The sequence below is a fragment of the Amphiprion ocellaris genome, chromosome 24 (assembly GCF_022539595.1).
Source record: "Amphiprion ocellaris isolate individual 3 ecotype Okinawa chromosome 24, ASM2253959v1, whole genome shotgun sequence".
NCBI lineage: Eukaryota > Metazoa > Chordata > Actinopteri > Pomacentridae > Amphiprion > Amphiprion ocellaris.
The window spans coordinates 15,598,130-15,620,804 of NC_072789.1; the positions used below are offsets into that span (position 1 = coordinate 15,598,130).

At 42.0% G+C, this 22,675-nt stretch overlaps 2 protein-coding genes across 2 annotated transcripts; one reads left to right on the forward strand and one right to left on the reverse strand.

The window, feature by feature from the left end:
* The first annotated feature begins 41 nt into the window (after nucleotides 1-41).
* LOC111580283 (NACHT, LRR and PYD domains-containing protein 12-like) lies at nucleotides 42-20,879 on the forward strand. The gene is made up of 8 exons (XM_055008675.1): nucleotides 42-186; nucleotides 10,440-10,722; nucleotides 13,427-15,251; nucleotides 15,329-15,502; nucleotides 17,558-17,731; nucleotides 18,238-18,411; nucleotides 19,677-19,723; nucleotides 19,871-20,879. The coding sequence occupies exons 2-8, from the start codon at nucleotides 10,449-10,451 to the stop codon at nucleotides 20,392-20,394; spliced, it is 3,192 nt and encodes a 1,063-aa protein (XP_054864650.1). The 5' UTR covers nucleotides 42-186; nucleotides 10,440-10,448; the 3' UTR covers nucleotides 20,395-20,879.
* On the reverse strand, nucleotides 2,008-3,679 carry LOC118471455 (uncharacterized protein C14orf93 homolog). The gene is made up of 4 exons (XM_055008674.1): nucleotides 3,363-3,679; nucleotides 2,881-2,977; nucleotides 2,635-2,750; nucleotides 2,008-2,496 (listed from the first exon to the last, which is right to left on the reverse strand). The coding sequence occupies exons 3-4, from the start codon at nucleotides 2,692-2,694 to the stop codon at nucleotides 2,263-2,265; spliced, it is 294 nt and encodes a 97-aa protein (XP_054864649.1). The 5' UTR covers nucleotides 2,695-2,750; nucleotides 2,881-2,977; nucleotides 3,363-3,679; the 3' UTR covers nucleotides 2,008-2,262.
* Nucleotides 20,880-22,675: the final 1,796 nt, after the last annotated feature.

A 22,675-nucleotide genomic window follows, 5' to 3' on the forward strand; every position in this document is an offset into this window, starting at 1 on the left:
ATTAGTCCTCAGCTGTTTCCAGGAAGCTGCTGCAGCTTCATCATGTCTCATATTAACGTCATCTAAAGGTGCAGCAGCTGATCTTTGCTCTTTGTGTCTCAGAGTGACGGCAGCCTGCAGACACAGAGGAGGATTTTCTCTCAGACCTGGTCCAGACAGCAGAGAGCTGCAGAGGGAAGAAGCTGAGTAAGTGGAACTTTCATTCTCTTTCATTCAGACGCAAAATCATTCAAGCTGAAGGAAATTCTTGTTGAGGAAACAAAAGGACACGACAGTAAAGCTGAAGTTCCCTCCATGAGCTCAGATCATGCTTGGTAGTCCAGACCTCAGAGCTGTTTTCATGCTTCAGCCTCCATTTGACATCAAGTCTCATGGAAATCAGCATCAGTTTGCTGCTGCTGCTGCGTAGAAATCAGCTGATCACAAGAGTCCATCTAAAAGGACAGAAACAGACTGAAAACTCTGATAAATAGTCAAATAGAGCAGAAAGAAATCCAAGAGAACAACTTTTATTACTGTCAGGAGAAATGTTGTGAGAAGAATCCTCACAGAAGTTTATGTTTCGTTGAAAAGTTGAAGAATGAAATGTATGTGGAGTCCATGAGAGACATTTCTTGCAGTAATGAGCTGTTTAGTAGCAGTCAGTGTTTGGTCTGGACTCTGAACAGACTCAGTATAAAAGTATAAAACCCTGATATGAGGCTCTGATCCTGGACCAGATAGAAAATCATTAACCTGAAGAAAGACATTCTGGTGGCAGATATTGTTCAGAGTACATGAATCCTATTACACACAGAGTACATGTATCCTATTACACACAGAGTACATGTATCCTATTACACACAGAGTACATGAATCCTATTACACACAGAGTACATGTATCCTATTACACATAGAGTACATGTATCCTATTACACACAGAGTACATGAATCCTATTACACACAGAGTACATGTATCCTACTACACACAGAGTACATGAATCCTATTACACACAGAGTACATGAATCCTATTACACACAGAGTACATGAATCCTATTACACACAGAGTACATGAATCTTATTACACACAGAGTACATGTATCCTATTACACACAGAGTACATGTATCCTATTACACACAGAGTACATGTATCCTATTACACACAGAGTACATCTACACTGCAAAAATTAACTGTCTAACCTCGACTTATAATCTTATATTTAGCCAAAAAGTCTTCTTGATCTTGTTTTCAGAAAAATTTACTGTCCAAGAGCAGAATTTGTCAGATTATTAATCTTGTTTTAAGATTATTTGTCTTTTATTTCTTCCTCAGTCTGTAAATCCTAAAATGAGTTATTTTACCTGCATAATAAGATAAATGACTGTCAGAGACTCTGTTTGATGCCACAGTTTATCTTTTCAGACCATTTTTAGCTGTAAAAACTTGTTTCCAGACCTCCTAGTAACAACCACTGCATGAAAAGCCAGATTATCGACCCTGTGAATCACTGAAAACCTACTAAGTTCCCCACAGTTATTGGTTGTTCTCAGGCTGTGAACTCCTAGTTGGCGGGTGAGGAGAAATACCTTGAATGAATCATGTTTGTGGAGTTGGGGGGTGGGTGTGTGGGGCAAGGGGGGGAGTGAGACTTCACACCTGGGCCATGGCAGAGGTGTGAAAACTAATTAGCATCTAGACTGCCTGTCTAGCATGATTCAGGACACCGATTGGATGAAACAAGACATGACAACAGAAAAAAACTGTGTCATGATTGGTTGAAAGATCTGTTGCTACTGGTCAAATCCCCGCCCCCCGCCGGCCCCCCACCCACCCCACCCCCTCACCCCCAGTCACACACAATAATAATGCTTATTATTATTAATATTTTAATAAGACATTAATAAATATGGGCCATATAGTGTATAATTAGTTAACCTGCATACTTGTTATTGTTATCCAATGGGCTATCCTACAATCAATGACATTAATTTATTGGAAGGGAAAAAATATGACATGTTGAGACATGTTGAAAAACAAGAGCTTTATTGAACAGTCCAGAGTTCCAGAAATCCAAAATCAAAATTAAAATAAACTGTCTTTAAAAACAAAAAATGTACAAAAAATTTTGACCAAGTTCATCTCTCACTCCAGGCTGGTCTCAAGCATCAGCTCTGGCTTAAAATGTTTTCTGGCTGCTGCCGTGTTGTACTTCAGTGGCTTCAGTCTATCAGACGGCTGTCCATTGTGAAAACACCTGTGATGTAGAGCTGTGTACTTTACATCAGCCTCCAGCCTGTAGGGCTGCACACAGGTTGGCAAGCTCCTGGCTGTGGAAGGATGGAGGCCGTACTATCCATCCACGCACTCCGTCAACGCTGCCATCCTCTTCATCTGACATCATGTCAGCTGTGATGCTCTTCCAGAAGTCCTCTTCATCTGACATCATGTCAGCTGTGATGCTCTTCCAGAAGTCCTCTTCATCTGGAGCAAGGACTGTCTTCCTGGCATCCAGCAGCTGTGAACACAATCAGTACAGGAAATCAATACATTTAATAATTTAACAGAAAAATAATGTCATAGTGACCAGCAATACTATTCTAACCACATTTTGTATAAAACACACAATGTAATGAATCAAACTAGTATATCTTACCCTCTTTCTTCTGTGGTGACTCGGGGCAGAAGACTTCATGGCCTCCGCCTGAGCCGCCATGTTGGGTTGACTGTAGCGGTAGTTCCGTAGAGTTTCAAAATGCTTTTTACAAGCAGCTGGAAAACAGTTAAATGAAGCCGTTATTAGCTTTATTATTATTATTTCCTGCTATTTTCTGCTATTGTTAGCTTTTGTTGCTGTTGATGAAATCAAAAAATTTAGAACAATTTTAAACAGGATACTTACATAGAAGGACGTCTGTCTCCACATCCTCCACATCTGGACTTCAGCCAAAGTTTTAACTAAATATGTCCTGACTGTCTCATTGTGAGGTGAGCCCAGTCTGTGAAAATAAATCAGAACATTCATTTACTACTCACAGCAGAATAACTGCAGAGTCAACTGTAAAGTCATTTAAAACGGTTTTAAATTAGCAGACAATTTGAATGGATGCATGAATTGTTTACAATCTACAGTACAACAATTTGCGTGCATTCAGCTGACAAAGAATTATTATACATGCTTACAGTAAACATTTTTCTCACAAAAAAGAAACGAAAAAGAATAAACAGTCTCACCCTTGTTCCTAAAAGTACAAAAAGGCAAAAATAAAGTCACGTTTGTTAACAAAGATGGAGGACTACATGCTATCACTGCTTAACGTTACCAATTCAGAGCATTGTGCTAAAACTCACTAAAAATATCCTACAAATGGAATATATTCTTACCGCAATTTTAGGACTGTGCTCTCCTCTTTTCCGCTTAATTTTCTCGCCGCTGGAGAAAGTGTTTAATTTGGCTTCCATGGCGGCTATCCTCTCCTCCAGCTTCTGCTCCAGCTTCTCCTCCAGCGGGTCCTCTCTGGCCAGACAGCCGGCTGATAACGCTCAATAGTTTCTTCTCAGTGTCTGTCGCGGGTCTGACTGGAACCAGTCGGTCATGTCCAGGCTGTTCTATGTGAGGAGTTTGTGGTGAGTCGGAATGGCGATACCGGGCCGCCATTGTAGAAACTCACAAAGACGACTTCTTTGTCTGTTCGTGTATCGCGCGGTTCTTGCGAGACGACGCGTGTGATTGGACGAGCAACTTTAACGTGATGACGTCAGTGACGCAGCATTCCTTAAAGTAACATGCCGACTTCTCCAGGTCAACAGATTTTCTCTATGCCTGCAAGATGAACTTCTTTGATCAAAAGAAGAAAAGGCTTTGCCCTTTACTGTGATGCCTCTGTCATATCATCCTAGATGAGCTTGATCTACACTACCACTCAAAAGTTTGGACACACCTTCTCATTCAGTACATACATACATATGGAATTATGTTGTAAACAAAAAGAGTTAATATTCAGTATTAATCTCAATGTATAAATAATACAAATAAATAAAAACCATTGAATGAGGTGTGTCCAAACTTTTGTCTGGTAGTGTGCATGCAGTGTTGATAATGTATCATCAGATGAACCCTGAACACTGTAACTACAGTTGATCATTTTGCCATTTCATGCAAACTTGTAACATATTTGAATGACAGATTTAGAGCAGAAAGGTCAGCATATGTACAGACCTCATCAAAATCTTAAGACCAGTTGAAAAATAGCTAGAATTTACCTTTTGCACATTTGGACCTTAATGAGGTTTTAAGTAGAGCTACAATATGCAAAAGCAAGAAGGGGGAGTGAGACAAAAAGCACTTTGAAAAAGTAATTTATTGAAAACAACAAGTAAACTGAAATAGGCTGTTTATCAGCTGATCAAAAGTTTAAGACCATCGCTCAAAAAAATTACAAAAAACTCTCCAAACCAGAACAAAAAATGTTCTCAGTAGGACTCAGTAATGAGTAGCTCCACTGTTCTTGTTAATCACTTCAAAAATTTGTTTGGGCATGCTTGATGCGAGTGTTTCCAGGAGGCTGGTGGGAACATTGCTCCAAGTGGTGAAGATGGCTTCACGAAGGGCATCAACTGTCTGGAACTGATGGCCATTTTTATAAACTCCCCTTGCCATCCATCCCCAAATGTTCTCTATGGGATTTAAATCAGGGGAACATGTGGGATGGTCCAAAAGAGTGATGTTATTCTCCCTGAAGAAGTCCTTGGTCAAGCGAGCATTGTGAACTGCAGTGTTGTCCTGTTGAAAAACCCAGCTGTTACCACACAGACGAGGGCCCTCAGTCATGAGGGATGCCTGCTGCAACATCTGCACGTAACCAGCCGCCGTTTGATGACCTGCACCACCTGAAGCTCCAGTGTTCCACTGAATGAAAAAGCACCCAGATCATGATGTACCCCCCTCCACTGTGCCGGGTAGAAAACATCTCAGGTGGGATCTCCTTGTCATGCCAGTAACGTTGGAAGCCATCTGGACCGTCAAGGTGAAATTTTTTCTCATCAGAGAATAAAACTTTTTTCCACCTTTCAATGTCCCATGTTTGATGCTCCCTGGCAAAGTCTAAACGGGCAGTTTTGTGGCGTTGTGGGAGACGAGGTCTTTGAATTCGTTATTTGTTTTTGAAACCCTTTTCCCGCAGATGCCGTCTGATGGTTATTGCGCTGCAGTCGGCACCAGTAAGGGCCTTAATTTGGGTCGAGGACCGCCCTGTGTCTTGACGGACAGCCAATCGGATCCTCCGGCTCAGCGCAGGTGTAATTTTTTTGGGTCTACCACTTGACTTTTTTGTTCCATAATGCTCAGGATCTTTCAAAAAATTTAGAATGACTGTCTTACTGCGTCCAACCTCAGCAGCAATGGCATGCTGCGAGAGGCCTTGCTTATGCAGCTCTACGATCCGACCACGTTCAAGAAGAGAAAGCTTCTTAGCTTTAGCCATCAGGAGGGCATGACCGTGTGAATGCCTGACAGAAAATGAGAATTTTGAGCAGATTTGGGCTTTTATAGCCTGTGGTCTTAAACTTTTGATCAGCTGATAAACAGCCTATTTCAGTTTACTTCTTGTTTTCAATAAATTACTTTTTCAAAGTGCTTTTTGTCTCACTCCCCCTTCTTGCTTTTGCATATTGTAGCTCTACTTAAAACCTCATTAAGATCCAAATGTGCAAAAGGTAAATTCTAGCTATTTTTCAACTGGTCTTAAGATTTTGATCAGGTCTGTATTTGCTAGATGGTGTTTTTTAAGGAATCCATCCTTGAACCTCTGACAGAAACAAGACCAGCCATTATGAAGCAGTTCATAGCTATTAATGTCAAGTCAGAGAGTACTATATATAGACGCGTAATTGCAGGAGTTTCCAGGCTTCATCACCATCCCAACAGACATTTTTATGGAAAGTCGGTAGAAGTTTGGAACTTGAGGGGAACAGACACCTCATGTACATCATCATTTCTACCTGTTGAGGGCATTGCTGGAAGATGTGTGGTAAACACATCCACTGTACAGGAAAGCAACATAAGAGAAAAGGTAGTCATGCTGCTCTGCATGGTGTTTGAGATTTAGGATTTTGACAGTGTTGAAAAGTGCCTGTGATGTGCTTTTATTTACTTTTATAAAAGCTGTATGAACCCTGATTCAAATAAAGTATAAACTGTATAGTTTTGTTTGTGTCCTTTTTCTCTTAAAAAAACTAATGCAAGTGTGAAAAGTCAACCCCCACCCCTAACCCCCCTACCTTACACCTCCAAACCCACCAACCCCCCTACTTTACACCCTCCACACCCACCACTCTGATTTGCATTTGTATAGCTCACAGCATTTTCACTGACACTGGAAAGCTCCCCCCCTGGGACATCAGCCGTCCACGTTAATTCCTGGCATTTCTCGGTAGTTTTTTGTGCTGCCTGCAAACTGCCACTAACTTGAAATTCCACGGGAATGTTCAGTGCTGTTTACAGACAAAAATCCCTACTTTCATATTAGAATTATTCCAAACACTGATGTTGGACCAACATCAACACATTTATTTCCAAAGCTGTACTAAAGAGTAACATCACATCTGGATCCATTTATTATTACAACACAGACAGGAACAGAACACATGTTATCACCACATCTTCATCTTGGTTCTTCATTCCAGTTTTGAAGGTCAATGACATCATCCAGGTTGTATTTAGTCTAAACATAAACTCTGCTGTTAAACTGACTGGGTAGTACGATGTTTGATCAATGAGCTTTTCAGCATCTCTCAGCTCAGTGTCCTGGACAGGATTAGGTCCTGCAACTTCAACCCACAGTCTCAGAAAGCTGCAAATGTACAATGTGATACACATTCTATGTTTATGTTGACATGATTCAAGCAGTTCTTTATATTCTGAGAAGCAACAAGTAATCTTTGCTAGCACTGTATGTAGAAAGCAATATTTGAGAGAGTAATTCTAATAAATGTTGCTGTCAGAGCTAATTCTGGTCACATGTTGATGCTGATCATACATGCAGTCCTGGTTGTGGTTTCAGGAGTCAGTCAGGATGTAGAATCTTCATAAATCTGTAGAAGTTTTTGGGTTTATGGGTGTCCAGAGAGCTCAGCTGGTTGAGTGCCGTCCCATGAACTCAGTGACCTGGTTTGGTTCCAGCTCCCAACTCTTTACTGCATGTCTTCCTGCTTTCCTGTCTGCCTCTGGACTGGACCCATCAAATAAAGCCAACTTTAAGTTTTTGGATTGAGTTTTAATCTGGATTTAGGTTTATTTCAAGATAAATCAACTTCTATCAAGACACAGTGTAATTATACTGCACTAGTACTGAGTAATCTTTACTTAAATTAATCGTGTTTTTCCTGTTTTTAAACATTGATTTGCTAGAAATAAGAACATTAAAAACTACAAAAGAATTATTTGCTCATATTTAGCATTTTTAACTTATTATTAGGCAACATCAAGTCTGATTTCAATTATTTTGATCTGAAAATCAGCATTTTCAGCTTGTTTTAATCTTTTTGGATACTTACCTGGGACCTTATTTCTAGATTTTCAAATCTTATTTCAAGATTTCTTATCAAGTAAAATTTACTTGCTGCATGGACAGATAATTTCACTAGTTTGAAGTGATTTTCCTCTCAAATTTAGTGTTTATATCTTATATTTGGATGACCCTTTTTTGTAGTGTATCCTACTACACACAGAGTACATGTATATCAGTACACAGAGTACATGTATATCAGTACACAGAGTACATGTATATCAGTTCTCTACCAGTCTAAAGTTTGGTCACTCCTTCTCATTCAATGCTTTGTATTTATTTGTATTATTTTCTACATTGTAGATTAATCCTTAATATTAACTCTTTTTGTTTACAACATAGTTCCATATGTGTTCTTTTATAGTTTGGATGTCTTCAGTGTTAATCTACAAGGTCCAAACTGTTGACTGCTAGTGGATATACAGAGTACATGAATAATGAGAGTATTTTCATTACATTTTAACAGATGCATACAGTTTGTGTGTATATTTATACTGCGGTATAATAATATAATAGTACAATATTTTGAATCCTTTTACTCTGCATGTAGTAGTACTATTACATGCATTAAACAGTACTATTACCAGTGTGTAACGGTACTGTACACATTAATGTACTTTATTTCCACAATTTTATTTTCTCCATGGTGTCCCGACCACTTCATGGTGTTTTTGGTCCTTTTCAGGCGATCGCTGCCCCCCCACCACACCAGCTTTTCCACAATCAGCTGATCACCTGATCAGCTCTATGCCAAGGAGATGTGTTGCACTGGGAGGCTAATGGTCCCATCAGATACTGACTGGTTTTCTGACCCCCCAGTACAGTTAAAGTGCACATTTCAGAGTGTCCTTATATTGAGGCCAGCCTGAGGCACACCTGAGCAATAATCCTGCTGTCTAATCAGCATCTGGATCTGCCTGAAATGTATATGGAGTCCATGAGAGACATTTATTGCAGTAATGAGCTGTTTAGTAGCAGTCAGTGTTTGGTCTGGACTCTGAACAGGTTCAGTATAAAAGTATAAAACCCTGATATGAGGCTCTGATCCTGGACCAGATAGAAAATCATTAACCTGAAGGACATTCTGCTGGCAGATATTGTTGAGAAAACAAAATGAGTCGACAAAAGCGATCAGAAATCAGGATGAAATATTACTGACAATCCAAAGAATAGAGCTGAAATCAGAGGAGAACAGAAAAGTCAGAAGTCAAAGTGGTGAAGATACTGAGGAAGTAAATGAATATTACACATGATCCTGAAGCTGCACACATTTCCAATAATCCTGATCTGATTGTTCATCTTTCAGTGTCCAGTTGTTTCTTCTATGAAATGAATGTGTTGTTTAGATTCATTCTTCTGGCTGTCAGAAAGTTTGGTGCTTTCAGCTGTTAAACAGTCACAAGGAAAACCTGAACAGAGAAACATCATTCAAAGCTCTCAGTAGACGGACTCTCAGATTGTTCAGAAGCTACAAGTCAGTGGGAACAACTTTACACATTTCTGTTTTTAAAGGTTTCATTCTTAGACTTTTATATGGAGAACAAAAATAGTTACAACACAAAATACAGGGAGGTCAGATCTGAGTGTCTTCTCAGACAAATAGAAGTTCCAATACGGCTCTCAGCTTCTTCTTCAATGCCAGCGTCCAACAGGTAACAGTCCCATTTCTTCCAAACTTCTTTCCCTTTGTCTCTTTGTAGATGAAGGCTAGAAGTCCTGATCTCCATGGAGGTCTGTGGTTGACAGTTCTGATAAAAAGCTCCATAGTTGTGGGGTCTCTCTGCTCCCAGCATCTGGTTCTGGCTTTTTTGGATGCAGCTCAGAAGGTTTTTTTGGAGGTTAAACGTCTCTTTTTCGTAAAGCTGTAGAAGGGACGCAGAGAAACATGATGAAGAACGACACATCAATGTTGGTTGTCAGAATCCTGGACAGCAGACCACTCAGGGTTTCCCAGAAAGGTCTAATATGTGGACATAACCAGAATACTTAGTGTGGTCTACTGGCATTGATCCACACTCCCTCCAGCTAAATGAGTCTTAGTCATTTTGGATTTGTGCTTTGATGTTCTAAAAAAGTCCATCAATGACTTTCAACAGAATCCCTCCAGGTCAGAGAGTAGTAGATAGAATCATTCTGGAAGGTTAGCATTTTAATCAACCTTATTCTCTTGCTGATGTCGAAGGTAAGCAAGACCCACTTGTCCAGATCCACATTCAGAACCTGGTGATTTACTGGCAATGAGGCCAGATATTGCTTTATCTATATCCTGGCTAGAAATCTCCCAGCTAGGTTTTTCATTCTACTAGTCCATCAGAGGCATTTATTGCAGTAATGAGCTGTTTAGTAGCAGTCAGTGTTTGGTCTGGACTCTGAACAGGTTCAGTATAAAAGTATAAAACCCTGATATGAGGCTCTGATCCTGGACTCCAGTCTGACTCTGATCCTGGACTTGTTCTGTGTGAAGGATCAGAGTTCATGTTTATTTGGAACCTCTGTTGGTCAAAGTGTAATAATGTGGGATCATCTTTGTGTTGTGGTCCAGTGACTGCAGAGTGACTTCCATGAGTAATATTTAACAGACAGCAGTGAGCGCCCCCTGCTGGTTCCCCTCAGTGTTGCTGTCAGTGATCCTGTAGGATTAACTGCAGTCCTGCTGCTACACAACAACCTCCACCACAACAGTTCGTGTTTTTTTGCAAGCTACGTTGCTCGCCTGACTTCGTCAATCTGAGGAAACTCTGTGAGCGTTTCTCCACAGCCTCCCGCCATGTCTCACAACTACCCATACAGACGGTCTGACACCAACCTCCGTCCTGATCCTGGACCTTACAGCTCTGCAGACCGCCGACACCCACAACTGTTCATTAACTGCTGACGTATTCTTTGACTTTATCAGGGAGACACGATGACGTCAGAGGTGCTCTTGAACATCCTGGATGATCTGGATGATGAGGAGCTGTCTAAACTCCAGTGGTTCCTGCAGAAACCCAACAATGTTCAAGGCCTCCCAGCCATCACAAAGAGCCGACTGCAGACACGAGACAGGTGTAAAACTGTGGATGTGATGGTGGAGACTTATGGACTTCAGAGAGCTGTGCAGGTGACCAGGGTGGTTTTAGAGAAGATCTCCAGGAATGATCTGCTGCAGAGGTTGCCTGCCAGCAGCTCAGGACCGGAAGGTGAGTCACAAGACAACAAAAACATGATATCATTACAGTCAGAAAATTGCATGATGGTGCTGCTACAGTTTGATAGAGTTCAGGTTCTGTCAGATTTTCCTGAGTCCACATGTAAGGTCAGTTCCTCTGTAAAGTCTACTGATCAACCCTACTGACTGAATGCTGCCCCCTGCTGTTTAAACCTTGTTAGAACACCAAAATTAGTTCTGTATGAGCTGACCTTCTGTGGAAGCAAAGCATGTCCCACCTGTCCTCACCAAATTATGAGCCGATCAGACAGTTTCTGAAGATTCTTCATTCATACTGTTTAGCTGGGAGTGGTCCTGCAGTTTACAACCAGAGGGAAGCTGACCAATCAGCTCTCAGTAAGGGAAGAGCAATGTTGTTGAAGCAGCTGCATTTCAAATCACAAACCTTTTAATTTAAATACATGCTAAAGTTGACTGTTCATAGAATGTGGGTCAGAACGGCCAGAAAAACATGTTAGTTTGCATTCTACAAAATCAGTTTGAATGTGGTCGGACATCTGGGTATTTCTGACATACTACATTTAACATAATATGTACTGGGACGTACTACATCTTTTTCTGTGCATACCATCTGGCATGTTAGTATGTAGTACTATGTAACGTTACGTTATACTTTTAAACCATCAACAACCTCCCAGTGACCTACCACACTGGAAATGTCAAGTCTTCAGAGGGTTTGGATGGAGCAATAAGGCAGCCATGTTGGCTGACTATTTTAAGGGGACACCGTTGCTGCATCCTGGGCTTAGCTCCACCCTGGATGACTGTGGCTGCTTTAAAAAGACAGCCCTTCTTCCCTCTATAGCAGAATGATAATGAGGTGAAGCCAGAACACTCTGTTCTTCAGAATAATCTGGATATGCCAGACTAATGTCAGAGGAACATCAGGTTTTACTTAGAAGGAGCAGTTTGGTGTCAGAAAACCAGAGTTAATCAACACCATAAACTCATCAATAAATGTCAACATAAAGTCCCTTCTAAGTCTGTTGTAGCTGAAATAAATGAAAGCAGTAAGCAGTAGAGAATATAACATGTGATCTCTGTCTGTCTGTCAGTTCATGTCAGTGATGTTGGGGAGACTTCAGAGAACAGAGAACCTTCCTCCTCTCAGACTCAGCCTCCTCTTCCTCAGACTGAAGGTAAAGCTGATGGATTCTTTGGTCTGTAAAGAAAGATGGCAGCAGTTCCTCATGCCTGAAATGGAAGCTGAGTTTCAGCAGGTTGTTTTGTACAACACAGAACAGTGGTTGTCTATGGAGTTGCATGAGGCAGCAGGTTGTAGTGTAGCTGTAACATAACGGTCAGTTTTGTGTCTGGTGATCCTCAAACCCAATTTTCTAAACTGGTGTCCATTTTAAGCTAATTTCTGAGCCTTTTGATGGTGAAGAAAACTGTACTCACTGACACCTTGACTGTCTTCAGTTTCTCTGTAGGAAAGACCTACATTTTAAGTGTTATGATGGTCTGTTTCTCTTCTATTAATTGCCTTTTCCTCTTCATTTTTGTAGCAACACACTACTTTCTGCAGTACAATACTGTTCAAATAATGCTCTGGAGGGTTCCACAGTGTGTTCCAACAGTACTTTATACAGATAGAGGGTGGTGGAAGTAATCTAGAAAAGTTGGGACACCTGTAGGATTTGGTAGCACCAACTTTCAAGGCTTGATCAACCTCCATTGCTGCAGAACAGCTTTAAGTTGCTAACCCATTTCTGATCCCTGAAAAAGGCCTTTTTGTGTAATACTGAAATGTACATTATTTTTCAGTTTTGGGTCACCTTACCTTTTTTTTAATCCCTTGGCAGTTCACCACTTACCTTAGTACCATTTCAAGCTACTCATTGGACATGAACTACTTGAATTTCAAGAAAAAAAATGAAAAAATTTGGGCGTTCTTAAACTTTTAACTGGTAGTGTACTTTGATAAGGGCCCCAGTGAGCCCAGAGCAGGGCTGCTGGGCTCACTTGCTCAAGTGCTTCCCTGCCCAGCAGTGCCCACTCATGTTGACAGACGTCGGGTCATGTGACCTGCACGTAGCCGCAAACTGCATGCTGGGAATTGTGGTTCAACCAAGAGTCGTTTAAGACTTAATAGTTCAACGTTTTAGTTTTTATTTTATTTTATTGCAGTGTTCTTTTTAAATAGCAAGGATTACGTAAACAAACAAAAAAAAAGGACTCTCTTACTGTCAATTTAACATCATCAATCTTCTATGCAATCTGGATCTAAGATCTGGATCTGACCAATCTCTGTTTTTAGGTTCTATTTTCTAAAGGGTCTTTCCCTAATAGGAACTCTAAGAACAGCTTAATCTGGACTTGAGGAAATGCACCTACCTTCTGACTGCCTCCATAGTTAACCATCTGGGTAGCCCTTTAGCTGAGTTGCCCTTTCAGTCAGTTTTTTCAGTCACTTTCCTCCAAATGATCAGAGTAAGTTGCTGCATTATGTGTAGAGTTTAGGATGAAACCCCCAGGAATAAATTTAGAAAAATCTCACAGACACAATAGCTCAACTTTTTATTACCATCAGATGTTATATGTGGCTCATCAAAAGTCCTACCTCTTTTTAGTTGCTACCTCTTTTTAGTTGCTGAGTTGCTTGTGTTTTTCCAACAACAACAGAGGTTTCTGTAGACACACACCTCACACTGTTCCCTTCTTGTTTGACACAGATGAGACTGTTCCGGTACCAGAACCACGTCCCATCAGATATTACCAACAGAAGCTTCAATCAAACTTCCAGGACACGTTTCTATGTGCAACAGAGGGGTGGGAAGAAGATGAGCAGCTTCTGGTTGATATCTACACAGAGCTGTACATCACAGCTGGCCGGGACGTGCACGTTAACACACAGCATGAGGTCCGACAGATTGACAAGGTGTGGAAGCCATCAGACACAGAGACACAGATCCAACCCAGAGACATTTTCAAACATCCGTCTGGAAAAGACATACCCATCAGAACAGTGATGACCAATGGAATTGCAGGGATTGGAAAAACATTCCTCGTGCACAAGTTTGTGTTGGACTGGGCTGAAGAAAGAACCAATCAAGATGTGCATCTTATTTTCCCGTTCACTTTCCGTGCCCTGAATTCACTGCAGGGACAAGAGTTTGGTTTGGCAGAGCTCATTCATTTCTGTATCCCAGAAACTAAAGACATCCCAGTGGAGGCTTTAAATTACATCTTTACAGCTCTGCAGTCATCAGGAACCAGCAGCTACAAGAAGAGCAGATTCAAACTGCTGTTTGTGTTTGATGGACTGGACGAGAGTCGCCTTCATCTGGACTTTGATGTCAACAACATTCGCTCCCTGGATGTAACAAAGTCAACTAAAATAGAAGTCCTGCTGAGGGAACTGATCAGTGGAAAACTGTTGCGCTCAGCTCGCCTCTGGATAACCACACGACCTGCAGCAGCCAATCAGATCCCTCAAAACCTCGTTAACACTACAACAGAGGTCAGAGGTTTCACCGACCCACAGAAGGAGGAGTACTTCAGGAAGAGATTCAAGGAGCAGACCAGCAGCATCATCTCCCACATGAAGAAGTCACGAAGCCTCCACATCATGTGCTACATCCCAGTGTTCTGCTGGATCACTGCTACAGTTCTGGAGGAGCTGTGTGAAACCAGAGAGGAAGGAGATCTACCCAGAACCCTGACTGAGATGTACATAGAGTTTCTAAGATTTCAGATTGATCATACAAAAGAAAAGTATGGTCCAGAGAAGTGCATTCAGTACATTAAGTCATTAGCTAAACTGGCTTTTGAACAACTGCAAAAGGGCAACCTGATCTTCTATGAGAAAGATCTGAGAGGAAGTGGCATCGATGTGAGTGAAGCCTCAGTGTACTCAGGAGTGTTCACAGAGATCTTCAAAGCAGAGCGTAGACGGAAACAGAAAGACAAGGTGTTCTGCTTCATCCATCTGAGCGTTCACGAGTTTCTGGCTGCTCTTCATGTCCATCTGACCTTCATCAACTCTGGAATCAACCTGCTGGAAGAAGAACAACAAACAACCTCCAACAAACCTGATCCAGCAGGTTTCTACCAGAGAGCTGTGGACGAGGCCTTACAGAGTCCAAACGGACACCTGGACTTGTTCCTGCGCTTCCTCCTGGGTCTGTCACTGCCGACCAATCAGAATCTCCTACGAGGCCTGCTGACACAGACAGAAAGTAGCTCACAGACCAATCAGAAAACAGTGGAGTACATCAAGGAGAAGATCCGTGAGAATGTGTCTGTTGAGAGAAGCATCAATCTGTTCCACTGTCTGAATGAACTGAACGATGTTTCTCTAGTGGAGGAGATCCAACGGTCCCTGAGATCAGGACGTCTGTTCAGACATGAACTGTCTCCTGCTCAGTGGTCAGCTCTGGTCGTCATCTTACTCTCATCAGGAGAAGATCTGGACGTGTTTGACCTGAAGAAATACTCTGCTTCAGAGGAGGCTCTTCTGAGGCTGCTGCCAGTGGTCAAAGCCTCCAAGAAAGTTGTGTAAGTAGTTGGAGACTGAAGATCCTTTTTCGTTTTGCCGCTGTTTCATCAGTATAATCTGCTTTTTGTCTCTTCAGACTGAGTGGCTGTAATCTGTCAGAGAGAAGCTGTGGAGCTCTGTCCTCAGTCCTCAGCTCCCAGTCCTCCAGTGTGACAGAGCTGGACCTGACTAACAACAACCTGCAGGATTCAGGAGTGGAGAGTCTTTCTGCTGGACTGGAGAGTCCACACTGTAAACTTGAAGCTCTCAGGTCAGGACTCATCAACCTGTTCAACTGTTGACCATTTAAAATGTGTTTTTATTCATGATGAGCAGAACAGCTGAGGTGGGAGGTTTTCTGTATGACTCAGATCAGTTGTGTTACTGACCTTTAGCTCTAGTTTCTCTTAATGAGGCCTCTTCCACTACAGGAACTGAACAACCTGGAACCTGCATCACAGAACCAGAACCTGTAAGAACCTGTGAAGTCTTGGTTCCAGGTTCTGTTTTAGTTCCCACTGTTTTACTAAATAGAATGTTTCAGATAGATGTTGATAAAAAGGAAACACCAGAACAAACATTTCATGTTCACACTTGAACTTGTTTTATGGCTCTTCTCCAAGTTGTTTTCTCCTGACTAGATCCTTGCTTGTGTTGTTTCTACTCTCAGATGTTCGTCTCTTTGGATAAAAGCGTCTGATAAAAGAAACTGTAGAATGTTCAGTTTTTTTCAATGACTGAACTCAGTGCAGTTCAGCTGGTGGACAGTTGGACTGCTGTTTACATTCTTATTTGAGGTTCAGGTACAATTCCTTCTCACCATTGGAGCCCAAACGGCCACTTAAGCAGTGCTGCCTTCTGTCTCCACTGAGATCAAAGGGATCCTCAGTTCAGATCCTCTTGGGTTCACCTCCTCAGATGTTATGGATCCTGATCCCATCACTCCCAACTCTGTCTTCATTGGGTGGCAGGACATGTCCCTACCTCAGATGGTTTATGAGGAACTGAGATTTTGGGTTGAAGAACATGACAACATACTCCAGATACTGGCTGAAGATTTTTGGAAAGACTTCCTGGAACAGCAGCTTCCAGGACTCCAGGTTTGTCAGAAATGATGGAGTGAAGCAGCAGCCCTGCAGGTGAGGACAGTCATCATGACTGTTGATAAGCAGTGTCCTCATGTCCTCTGGTCTGTGGGTAAGGTCAGTCCAGTCTTCCTGCTGCTGATGGCTGAGTCCCATCAACTGAAGTGTTGGTGAAGGATAGAACATCCATCCCACCTGTGGTGAGGTTCATGGTCTCTCTGCTCTCCCTGAAGAGGAGCAACACCCTCATAGGGACCCTATGACCCTTTTCAGATGTGAGGCTGTTAAAAAGTTGTTGGTTCCTTTCAGACTGTAGGGACTGAGAGCCAATCACTGGGCAGCAGAGTGTCTCCTGAGACTGAGAGAGAATGAAGAGTCCAGCTCACTGATGCTATGAGGAGTCCAGACTTTATCAAGAGTGTAGATAAACAGTTTAAACACATTAGTTTGGAGATCCTTAGTTTGGTTCCAATGGGATTCATGTGTCAGTGAAAACCAAAGCATGAGTCTCAACAGCACAAGTAGAAGTGAAGGAACCTGAAGAACAAGGACTGGAGATCAGAAGATGTTTGTTCTGTAACAACATCAGAGATGTAACCGAGTCTGACAGTGAATTAATCGCTGCCATCAGCATCAAGTTGACTATTTTTCAGATTGTAAAGAAGGAAAAAGTCCAAACTGTGACTTGTCCAAGTGTGTGTCCTGATTTGAATCCAACAGACCAACTTTGGGGTATTTTAAAGACGAAGATAGAGCAACACAAACCCTCCAACAAAGAGCAGATGAAGACATAGTATCTGAAGATGGTTGAACATCTCTGCAGAATGTGGTTTCTTCATGCTGAGGAGAATTAAATGTGTCATCAAATATAAAGGTGGACATAGAAAGTAGTGAAAGAATCCAGCTTTATAATGACAGTAATGAAAGATGTACTGACCTTTATTGGATTCATTTCTTGCTGTTTGGCCTGTATTCTTCATTTAGTAAATTTAAACTGTCAGTTTGTTTTTTAATCAGATCAAATACTTCAGTGCTCACCTTCAAAGTAATCTGATTACTGTAATGTGCTACACTTTGGATTATTTTCTCATTTAAATAATATTGCAGAGGACTGTCCTCATCGCTGCTGTATTCTGGACATAGTGGGATGTATTTGTTGTTAAATTGACTGCTTTCTTTTCAACAGGACAGAAAATACTGTACTTAACACGTTACTTCTTTTCTTCTCTTCATCTCTTCAGACTTAATAACTGTAATCTGTCAGAGAGAAGCTGTGGAGCTCTGTCCTCAGTCCTCAGCTCCCAGTCCTCCAGTGTGACAGAGCTGGACCTGACTAACAACAACCTGCAGGATTCAGGAGTGGAGAGTCTTTCTGCTGGACTGGAGAGTCCACACTGTAAACTGGAAGCTCTCAGGTCAGGACTCACACTTTGAAACTGAAGTGATTTCTGTCAGTGGATAAACAGCTAACCTGAGTAGAATCATTTCTGCTGATGGGATTCATCAAATGAGCTTTTACTGAACTTCTGCAGGACTTTGTCAGTGTAATGTAAAGAGTGACTGTAGTTAATGTTGTGTAATGCACAGTGAGTTATAGGGCTGAAGTGTTGTGGGTTCTGGGATGAGCATGCGCACTAAGACGGTTAATCCGGAAGTGTATCAAGAGAGTCGCACATGTCCGTATGCACGTTCTTCATTAAAGCTGGTGAGCCGATATTACTCCTGACTGGTCCTTGAACCATACAGTCAGGGTTTATTTTCTACATGATTAAATCCCACTAATCATTGTTGAGATTGTGGATTTGCTTGAGATGCATGAAATGTGCAGCAAAATGTATCTGAAAGACAAAGAAGAAAAGAAAGAGTGAGAAACATCCATCCAAGTGTTGTCCGTCAGGTTTGTGTTGTTTTGTGTGTGCAGGCTGTCAGGCTGTCTGGTCACAGAGGAAGGCTGTGCTTCTCTGGCCTCAGCTCTGAGCTTCAAGACCTCAAATCTGAGAGAGCTGGACCTGAGCTACAACTATCCAGGAGACTCAGGAGAGAAGATGCTGAGAGCTAAAGTGGAGGATCCAGACTGTAGACTGGAAACTCTCAGGTACAGACAGACAGACACTCTCAGGTACAGACAGACAGACACTCTCAGGTACAGACAGACAGACACTCTCAGGAAATTATTAGCATAGCTCACAACAAAGAGTGGAAGTAGAAAAATACTGTTAGGTCAGCTACGCACCATGACTTAAGGGAAGGGTAAACTGTTAGCCTAGCTTAGCTCAACGACTGGGAGCAGGGTAAACTGTTAGCCTAGCTTATCTCAAGGACTGGAAGCAGAGTAAACTGTTAGCCTAGCTTAACTCAAAGACAGGAAGCAGGGTAAACTGTTAGCCTAGCTTAGCTCAAAGACAGGAAGCAGGGTAAACTGTTAGCATAGCTCCCTGAAAAGGTACAGACAGACAGACACTCTCAGGAAACTATCATCCTAGTGTTGCAGGCCAAGCCTGCTCCTTTCCATCGGTAGGTTTCAGGGTGTGTGAGACGTCAGAGGAAGTGCTGCAGTGGTAGGAAGGAAGAAGAACAGTGAAGCTGAAGAAGGGTGATGTGTACGGTGCAGCTGCAGTCACAGCGCATGTTATGGTCCAACCAGACAAGTAGATCCACGTGTGTTCTGGAGAAGCTGAGTGTGTGTCCAGTGTGCTGCAGAGCTTGAAGAAAGTTCCTGGTTCTCCACCGCAGAGTTGATCCGGACTCTGAATGCAATTTGTTACCAACAGTGAGCCACGCTAAGCTAAGTGAGCTTGCGTTTACCCGAGGCTGTCCAACTACGGTTCAGAAACCGGGTTGATAACACTAGCTTAGCACAATGACTGGAAGCAGAGGAAACTGTTAGCCTACCTTAGCATGAAGACCGGAAGCACTGAAACTGTTAGCCTAGCTTAGCACAAACACTGTACTCAGTGGTAAACTGTTAGCCTAGCATAGCTCAAAGACAGGAAGCACGGTTAACTGTTAACCTAACTTAGCTCAAAGACAGGAAGCAGGGTAAACCGTTAGCCTAGCATAGCTCAAAGACAGGAAGCACGGTAAACCGTTAGCCTAGCTTAGCTCAAAGACAGGAAGCAGGGTAAACTGTTAGCCTAGCTCCATGAAAAGAGGAAGCATAAATGAGTAAAGCTGAATAATGAGTGTAAACTGAGCTGGAACGTGACGAGCACAGGACAGGACTTTAGAGATGCTGCATTCAGGTGTCTGTGTCTCCATGTTGGACTGGTCCTTTATCAGTGGAACAGTGTGAGAGCCATGTAACGTCCATGTGTGCTGCTGAAAGAGTCGCTGCTGCTCTGACCGTCCTCCTCCTTTCAGGGTAACGCCTGCTGGAGTCCGATGGTTGACACCAGGTCTGAGGAAGTGTAAGTGTGTTTTAATGGATTGATGGAAACAAAGCAGCACATTCAAGCATCTTCAAAGTGTCACATCTCTGTCATCATCAAAGATTTAATACTGATCACATGATCCATCAATAACTGCAGCTGTGTTGTGTTTGTTCTCTCCATCAGATTCCTGTCAACTCACAGTCGACACAAACACAGTACACAGAAAATTCCAACTGTCTGACAACAACAGGAAGGTGACACATGTGGGGATGATTCTGTCGTATCCTGATCATCCAGACAGGTTTGACTACTGGCATCAGCTGCTGTGTCGAACTGGTCTGACTGGTCGCTGTTCCTGGGAGGTGGAGTGGAGAGGAAGGGTTGAGATATCAGTGAGTTACAGAGGAATCAGAAGGAAAGGAGACAGTGATGACTGTAGGTTTGGACGTAATGATCAGTCCTGGAGTCTGATCTGCTCTGATGATCGTGGTTACACTGTCTGGCACAATAAGAGTCAAACACCCATCTGGTCCTCCTCAGTTTCTCACAGAGTTTCAGTTTATGTGGACGTTCCTGCTGGAACTCTGTCCTTCTACAGAGCCTCCTCTGACTCTCTGATCCACCTCCACACCTTCAACACCACATTCACTCAACCTCTCTATCCTGGATTTGGGTTCTCACCTGGTTCCTCAGTATTTCTGTGCTGAGTTCAGTCTCCAGAGTCTCCTCCTGGTAGAGAAACAGTGTTGAACATATAGTTGAGTCTCTCCATGACTCTGTCCCTCAGAAACATGTTTTCACATTCATGGATTAAATGTGTTTCTTTGTGAAATCCTTGTAAATGATTCCTTGTAAACTCGTTCCTCTTCAAAGATGGAAGTTGTGATTATTCCAGGAGCCAAATGTGGTGTTTGCGTCTTTTTCCAGTCAAATGTTGAGAGTGAAAATCAGGATGTGGTGTTCCTCTGACGCTCACTTGAACTAAAAGCATTTGAGCTGCACAAAGTGTGAAATGAGAGAGGAAGCAGTGAATCTACAAACTGCTTTCACACATTATTGTCCAGTGAAAATCAGGTTTTTGTGCAGCCAGACTTGATCCTGATTTGAGTGTTTCAGTCCTGTTCTAGTGATGAAATGAGAACTTCCTTCATCTTGTGTGTGATGGAGAAGAATAAAGGGCTGTGGCTAAAAATCCTGACTCTGAGTTCTTCATTACAAACATACATTATATCAGCTGTTTATTATTCATCTGCTTTATTCTACTCAACATGGAACAGAACGATAAGAACAGGTATAAATTTAAATATAGAATATCATATATTTTCAACTTTAGTGCTGTTTTGAGATGCTTTCACTTTTTTGTTTGAATCTTTATAGTTCTCTATATTCCTTTGAGGGCTAAAGCTTACATATAATTAAAAATGGTGACAAAAAGATCAGAACTTAATAATTTATCATCTCCCATAATCCAAAGTCACTTCTGCTCACCTTTTTGGCTCTGAATCAGAGAAAGCAGTAATTTCTCATCAATTCTTTCCCATGCTTTAATAATTATTTTTTTCAGATCATCCTTGTTATTGAACTGTTTTCCATCATTATAAACTTTTCTTGCTGTAGTATCAGGCTGGGTAGGAACCTTTGTGCCCATGTATGTTGCTGGGGGGAGGACAATAAAATGTTCCGTGCTTGACTTGAACATGGCTCAGCCCCGTCTCTATTCAAAAGGTTTCTATGTACCTATTAAACAATAGAACATGGTGTCAGAAGTTCAGCTAATATGCGACACAAAGAAAAGACATCTGCTCTACCGTAAGTTACCAGCGCAAAAGACTGAAAGAGCTAAAAATATCTCCAGTCGGCGGCAGCTAGCATAGCACGGCTAGGCGGGAGCTAACGGCAAACGAGCTAGTCACGGCACTGTAAACAAGGCTAAACATGGCGCAGTATAAAGTAAAGCCACCAGAAAAGTTTTCATTCAAGGCAGAAGACTAGACCAAGTGGATAAAACGCTTTGAGAGGTTCCGGATCGCATCAGGTTTGGAATCCCAAGAGGAGGAAAACCAAGTAAATGCTCTCATATACAGTATGGGGGAAGAAGCTGAGGACATTGTAGTGTCTCTACACCTCACCCCAGACCAAGCGAAGGAGTACAATACAGTCAAACAGAGGCTAGATGCTCACTTCATAGCTCGGAGAAATGTAATATTTGAAAGAGCTAAGTTTAATCAGCGACAGCAAGAGATGGGCGAGTCGGCTGACAGCTTCATCACCGCGCTGCATTGCTTAGCAGAACATTGTGGATATGGAGCATTACATGATGAAATGGTCCGAGACAGACTCGTAGTAGGACTCAAAGACAAACGTTTATCAGAACAGTTGCAAATGGATCCAGAACTAACACTTGAAAAAGCAGTAATAAAAGCAAAACAAAGTGAAATGGTCAAGAAACAACAAGAAATGTTGAAAAGTAATTTCAAGGGAGACGTTGTGAACACTCAACTGGACAGTGTACACATGAAGCCACAAGGGGGCGCCAAATTCAAGCAAATGAAAATGCAGCACAAGCAAAGCCTTAAAAGAGACAAACCTTGCACAAGATGTGGAGACGCAAAAGGTCACGCATTTCAGCAGTGTCCAGCCAGAGATGTTACATGCAATAATTGCAAAAAGAAAGGACATTTTGCTAGAGTGTGCAGGTCTAAGAAAATGCATGAAGTCAATGTGGAAATGATAAACCAAGATTCTTCATCAGAGGAAATTGCATTTCTGGGCTCACTTTCTAGTGATTCTTCAGAACCATGGATGACAGAAGTTAAAGTTGACAACTTCAATGCTGTGTTTAAAATTGACACAGACGCTGATGTGACAGCAGTACCAATAAACATGTATGAGAAAGGACAATTCAGTGAACTAAGTCAAACTAGGAAAGTTCTGATGGGACCAGGCAGGTCACCATTAAAGGTCAAAGGCAAGTTTACCGCATCTCTC